General features: G+C 21.7%; 3 protein-coding genes across 3 annotated transcripts; all 3 read right to left on the reverse strand.

Annotated features, from left to right (window-relative positions):
• Window positions 1-645: 645 nt before the first annotated feature.
• ENU1_173080 (hypothetical protein) lies at window positions 646-2313 on the reverse strand (the record flags this gene model as incomplete). Its single annotated transcript, XM_008861222.1, has 1 exon — window positions 646-2313. One exon carries the CDS (start codon window positions 2311-2313, stop codon window positions 646-648), a length of 1668 nt encoding a protein of 555 aa, XP_008859444.1.
• A 181-nt stretch (window positions 2314-2494) lies between these two features.
• On the reverse strand, window positions 2495-3259 carry ENU1_173090 (LITAF domain containing protein; the record flags this gene model as incomplete). The annotated part of the gene is made up of 1 exon (XM_008861223.1): window positions 2495-3259. One exon carries the CDS (start codon window positions 3257-3259, stop codon window positions 2495-2497), a length of 765 nt encoding a protein of 254 aa, XP_008859445.1.
• A 1995-nt stretch (window positions 3260-5254) lies between these two features.
• ENU1_173100 (hypothetical protein) lies at window positions 5255-6910 on the reverse strand (the record flags this gene model as incomplete). Its single annotated transcript, XM_008861224.1, has 1 exon — window positions 5255-6910. One exon carries the CDS (start codon window positions 6908-6910, stop codon window positions 5255-5257), a length of 1656 nt encoding a protein of 551 aa, XP_008859446.1.
• Window positions 6911-6967: the final 57 nt, after the last annotated feature.

The raw sequence follows: 6967 nt of genomic DNA on the forward strand, positions 1-6967 counted from the left end.
TTATTATTTGTTTTTAACTTTAACGACTATATTATTATCTTATCATATTTATATATATGTTCATATATATTCATTAATAATTAATTGTTTCAATTATTTATTGGATTATTTCATTATAAATTGGTTCATTTTAATATAGATAATAAATTGTATAAACCAGTTTTAAGATATATTCAAATAGTATTTAGTTAGAAGTGAGTTACATGTAATATATAGTAAATAATTCTAATGAATTGTAATAATGAATATTATTAAAATTTGAATTATTTCAAACTATGAATTTTAATAAAGACAATTAGATATTTAATTCAATAAAAAAAGAATTGTTTATTATAGAATGAATGAGGGAAGTAAAAATGTTTGAATAAAAGAAACAAAAATAGAAATGTATATTAAATATTAAACATATCAACTTTGCTTTAATGTTGAATAAAAACAATGATTTATTCAAAAGAATTAAACAAATACAATGATTTATTTTTTCAAGTATCTGAATAAATCAATATTAATATTACAGATATAAGAAAAATGGTATGAAACATTGAATTATTTTTTTTAAAATAAAAACAATAGCAAAATTAGTAATTTATAAATAAAATGATTTTAAATTAAATTTTTGTATAACAATTTTAAAAGAGAAAGAAGTTATTCATCAAAAGTAAGTAAATCGTCAATAAAATCACCGTCTAATATTAATGACTTAATCCCAACAAAATAATCTCCCATATCTGATCTGAATTGATTAACATCTATATTATCATGATTATTAACCCAAATAGTTAATTGGTTAATTGATGATGGTAAATCTATTTTATTAAGACAATACTTCTTTCTTTTTACGAAAAGTACAAAAAATAATTCTTTTAATTGAGTTGTTTTAGTTAAAGAAATTGATTCAACAATTCCACAACTAATTTGAGTAACAGTTTTAGGAATCATTGAATCAATAAGATAAGATAAATTTCCTAAAGATAATGATTGTAAATAACAATTATTAATTCCATTGTCAAGAAGATAAGGAGTAGTAAGAGAAGTTAAAGAAGAAGGGAAAATAAGTTTTCCAGGTAATTGAGGAAGAGAAAGTTCTTTTAATCCTGAGTTAAGAATAACTTCTTTTTTAAATTTATTTTTAATTACAAGTTTAGTTAAAGTAGATGGTGAAGTAAATTTACAATGAATTTTATCTAATTTTAATTCTTGAAGATATTTCATTTTGTCAATAAAAGGCATGAATTGAAAAATTCTTAATGAAGTTACTTTGACTGTATCAATATTGGGAATTAAAACGTCTATAAGAATACCAGTGATTTTAAGTTTTTTTAAACAAGTAGGAAGAGTATATGACTTAGCTTTTTGACAAATTTCAAGAGAAGTTAAACAATTAAATGGGGTTAAATCAACATTAAGTTCAGCACATCCAAAATATTCATTAGTAAGAGATCCAAATGCTAATTTTAATTTTGTTGGTAAATATTTTTCATTAAACCATTCTTGATGTTTAGTAATAACAGACTTTGAATAATCAAATTGACTTGATGACTCTATAGGGAAAAATGGATAACATTCAACTGGATAAAGACGAGTATTTTTAACAAAGAAATGATACAATGGAAATGTTTTAATAATAGTATCAATTGTAATTGATTTATCTTTATCAGTTAATGAATGAGATCCCCACTTATTCTTATCTCCAAAAATAACACTAACTCTGAATGAACCTTTTTTAATAATCTGTAATATATCTTTAAGACATAACCATGAAGTTTCACTTTCAACAAAAATGATAAGATGATTTAAATCTTGCATTTTTAATATTGTCTCATTAATACAATCTGCTTCAATTTGAAGAGTATTTGCTTTTTGATATCCAGAATAATCAAATCCTTCCATTTGATTATTTGAAATGATTTGATTCATTTTGATTGATGTAAGTTTACTTCCCCATTTTTGTGTTATTTTTTCTAGACTAAAACAATTATTAAAATTTACTCTAATTCTTTCAACTTTATTAAATTGTTCTTCTGTTAAACTTGTTAATTGTTTTGGATGTAACTGAAGTGTTTCAATATTTGGAAAGTATAAAAACAATTTATCAATAAATGATCGAACGTGGTCATTTGAATTAACAATAAAATATGAATAATAAACATTGTTTCTAACAACATTATAATCAAACAAAGGATTTACTCTTAGTCCAATACCTGACTCTTGACATTTTTTAGAGATTTGAAAAAAATGAGTGACTGTTCTAAAGTCTTGAATGTAAAGAAGTACATTCATCATAAACGGAAGTTCTAACTTTACTTTGCTCATAACTTTTTTATTATTGAGTTTTTCTTTCAATCTTTTTTATTGATTTAATATTACTATAATGAAAAAAAAATAATAAGATTATAATGAAAAGACAATTTTTGATAAAAAATCTTTACGTCAAAATTAATATATTTTTTTAATATGAAAAGAAAAACAACTTGTCATTCAAAAAGAAAGTAAATCAAGCACTTTTAGAACCAAGCCTCTTTTTACAATTTGGACAGAAATGGACTGCATTTTTGAAATTTCGCATACAGCAGAAAATAAGACCACAACAGCAAAATCCAAGCAATGTAAAAATACAGCACATAAGACATGCCATACCTCCAGCCTCATACCTTACAATTGTTGTAACTGTCATATTACAACGAGGACAAAACGCTTGTTGTGGATCTCTTCCAAATGGGAGTTGGGTTTGTGGTGATGCTCCTGTTCCTTGTGTTTGAACAATAACAACTGGTTGTTGTGCTGGTTGCTGGGTTGGCTGACCCATTGGTGATGGTTGTGCATACCCTGGAGCTTGGTTATACATTGGTTGTGGATACATTGGTTGTTGTGTTGGTTGTGGATACATTGGTTGTTGTGCTGGTTGACCCATTGGAGTTGATTGATCATACATTGGCTGATTGTACATTGGTTGTGCATACATTGGTTGTTGTACATTTTGGTTAACTGGTTGTTGAACTTCAGAAGTAGGTTGAACAGGTTCTGGTTGGGGTGCTTGATTTTCTATAGGTTGAGCAGTTTCTTGTTGTGTGGGTTGTTGTGCATTTGGGTCAACTAATTGTTGTTGAACTTCAGAAGTGGGTTGAACAGGTTCTGGTTGAGGTGCTTGGTCAACTTCTGGGACAGGTTGTTGTTCTATTTCTTGAGGTTGTTGTTCTATTTCTTGAGGTTGTTGGTTAGCGTCAGGAGCATCAGGGACTTGATAAGTTGAATCAGTCATTAAATAAATAAGGAGTTAATAAGATAAGATAGAATCTCAATAAAAAAAGTACTTTAAAAATAAACAACTATTCAATTTCTTGTGATATGAAAATGGGGTAATTTTGTCTCAACAAAAAGGGTTAATATTTATGTATAATTTAAAATATTATTATAGTTAAAAAGTTATTTAATTATTATTCTTTTTATATGATTTTTCATTTTCATGTTTGTTTATTTAAAAAAAAAAAACAAGTTTTTATAAAAAAAGAATTACTTTTTCCAAAACATTTGAAAAGTAAAAAGAAAATGATTTAATATCAGTGATATTGTTATTGAATTTTAATTTTTATAAAAATATTGTGATATATTAATTATTTTTCTTTAAGTTTTTATCATTTTTGTTGGAAGAAAGAAATTTTTAAAAAATTGAAGAATGAAAATCAGAAACATTTATACATAACACTAAAATAAACCAAATCGTTGAAAAATCAAATTATTTATTTAATTATTATTTTGTTTTTGAAGAAATAATACCAATTCAATATTGATTGTTATTTATTAATATTTGTTATAATAATTATTAATGAAGTATTTATTATGAAAGAGTATTATTTAATTATCAACATTCAAGTATATTTTAATAATAATGATTTTGAATTAAACATATTAATATTATCAAGATAAAGTGATAAATGAATGATAATAATCAATAAGATGAAACAGAGTCATATTGTTCTTAATATTTTCAAAATAAAATAATAAAATAAAAGAATGTAAAATCAAAATTAAATAAAAATTTAAATGAAGAATATTTAAGTTGATAATGATAGTTGAAAAAAAAAACATTAATTCACAAGAAATAAAACATAGTGAAGAAAGTGAAACATTCATTTCTCAATATGATGAAAATTTAACTATTAAGTAAATCATAATTAATTTTATTTTTGTTTTTCTTTAATTTAAACTTTTTACTATTTTTGTATATACAATAATACCCTTCTTATTTTTCAATGAGGAATTAATAATTCTATCGTTTTTTTTTTCTTTTTGGAAGTATGTATTTGTATTTTTTCAAAAATATAGTTTTTTTGGTTTTACTTATAAAATAAATTTTGATTTATTATTTTGTAATAACAACAATTTGGATATTTGAAAATAATTATTAATTTTTTTTTTTGAAAAAATTAAAAAAAGTATCGCTCTGGGAATTATTTTAGTTAGTTTTTTTTTATGTAGTTTTTCGTGATTGTTGAAATGGTTATTTAAGTATTCAGATGAATAATGTAATTGAAAAGTTATTGGATAAAAAAAGTTAAAGAGATACTTAAGTAACAGAGATAACAGAATCAGAATGCTCTTTTACAGGAAAGTATTGTAACAATAATTTGAAGAAGTATGAAAAGAGTCAAAAAACAAGAAAAAAGAAACAGGTTATTTAAAAAATAATTAAGAATTAGTTTGGGAATGAGAAATAATATAAAATAAAAAAAGTTGAGAAGATGTAATGATGAAAATTAATAAATATTTTTTTGTAGAGTCTAATAAAAATAAAAAGAAAGAAGCATAAAAGATATTATAAATAACACAATTATTTAATAAGAGAAAATTTAATTGAAATATGTTAAATTGAAAAAGAAGTTAAGTATTTTTATTAAATACTAAAATATATCCATTTTTGAAAGATATTTTAATTAAACAAAGGGGAAACAAAGAAAGAAGAATAAAAAATAACAAATTGATAAAATTAATAGAGAAAATTAAAATAGAAAATATTATATTTTGTGTATTAAAGAAGAAACAAAGAAATAAATAACAAAAGGATAATAAAAAGATATTAGGCAATATTATATTATCAATCTAATCACAAAGAAAAAAAAAGAAAGAATAAACAAATAAATTATAATTATTCAACAAAATTTAAAAAAAATATAATGATAATAACTAATTAAATATTAAACTGTTTAAAATTCAAAACAATAAAATCAAGTTTAATTCAATATTAAAAAAAGTATTATCATTGTTTAATAATTTCTTCAGTATTTTTCAAATTTTTAATATTCCATTTTTTCACTTTTGTTTTTGGTCCCAAACAAACCATTATTTCATTTGCATTTATTTCAGTAATTTGTGAGTTTTTATACGTTAAATATCTAATAACATCACACGTTATTGTATCTATTGTACAACCATATAAATCAATACTATGACAATTTCCATCCATACTTAAAGTATTACATTCAACATTAGTTAACTTAATTGAATTACATTTTAATTTTAAATAATCAAATTGACAATTTTGTAAATTAATATAACTAAAAGGAAATTCACAAAAATCAATTTCTTTTCCTTCATAATTCCAAAGTTCCATATTTTTATTTCTAAGAGTAAAAAATTGAATATTATTTAAAACAGTTTCTTTATCATTATATTTAAAATAGATTGTTTGTAAATTGTTATTGTTATTATTTTCAACATTTATAAAATTATTACAATAACTTATTATTGTTGAAGTAATTTTATTTGTATCAACATAAATGTTATTTTCTTTAAGTAATATACTATTATGATACCATTTTATTTCTTGACTAGAATTAATTTCAATTTTTTCTAATTTATCATCATTTATGTCAATTGATTTTCCTTGATAATAATTTAATATTAACTTTTTTAAATAACATTTTGAAATATCAATTGATGCTTTACAGTGTTTAATTGTTAATGATTTTAAATTAGGTGGAATAACAATAATAAGACTTTGTTTTTCAACTTTTTGTATTGATAATGATTCAATACCAAATGATGTTAAATCAATTCTATTTCCTTCATAGTTATTTAAAATATTTTCAATAATAACATTTTGTATATTATTTTTATTAATTATTTCATTAATTTGTTCGATTTTATCTAAAATATCACTTTCAATATAAACAGTATTATTATAATTTTTAAAATTAATTAAAAACTTATTTTCATATGGTAGTAATGGTAAATAATGTAAACTTATTGTTGATTTATTAAATATTCTAGTATAAAATCTACAATTAACAAATTGACTAAAATCAATTTGTTTTAATAAATTAGTATTTGTAAATCTATATTCATTTAAAATAATAATAAAATTGATTTGTTTATGTTTATTAACATTAATTTTTTCTAAATATTCTTGAATTTCAAGAATATTACAAATAATAATAACTTTTTTTAATGTTGGTAAATCAATTAATTTTTTTATTATATTAAAATCAATGGAACGTATAATAACTAATTCTTGTAATTGAATAAAATAATTTGGATGTTTTAATTGAACTTTCATACTAAAATCAAAATCAATTCGTATTTTTCTTATTTTGGAACAAAACCATTTTGTATCAAATACTTTTGTTTGTTTTGATCGTTCATTCCATCCTCCTACTTCAATAAGTGGAATATCATTTGCTGTTATTTTGTATAACCTTGATGGACATCTTCTAACATAAAATGTTTGTAAATTAGGAAATAATGGAATAATTTCATCAAATGAATGATGGATTGTTAGTTCATATGGATTGACATAAATCGTATTGATTGCTTCTTCACATGATTTACTTACTTGTGCAAATCTCCCTACATCTTTTAATGTTGGTAAATATAATAAAACATTCTTCAAAAAAACATTTTCTAAATGAATCATTATTTGTTATTGTTATTTTAGAAGTTCTGTTTTTTAAGTTTTAATAAAAATGAGGAA

Source organism: Entamoeba nuttalli (assembly GCF_000257125.1).
Source record: "Entamoeba nuttalli P19 unplaced genomic scaffold asmbl_7603, whole genome shotgun sequence".
Lineage (NCBI taxonomy): Eukaryota > Evosea > Mastigamoebida > Endamoebidae > Entamoeba > Entamoeba nuttalli.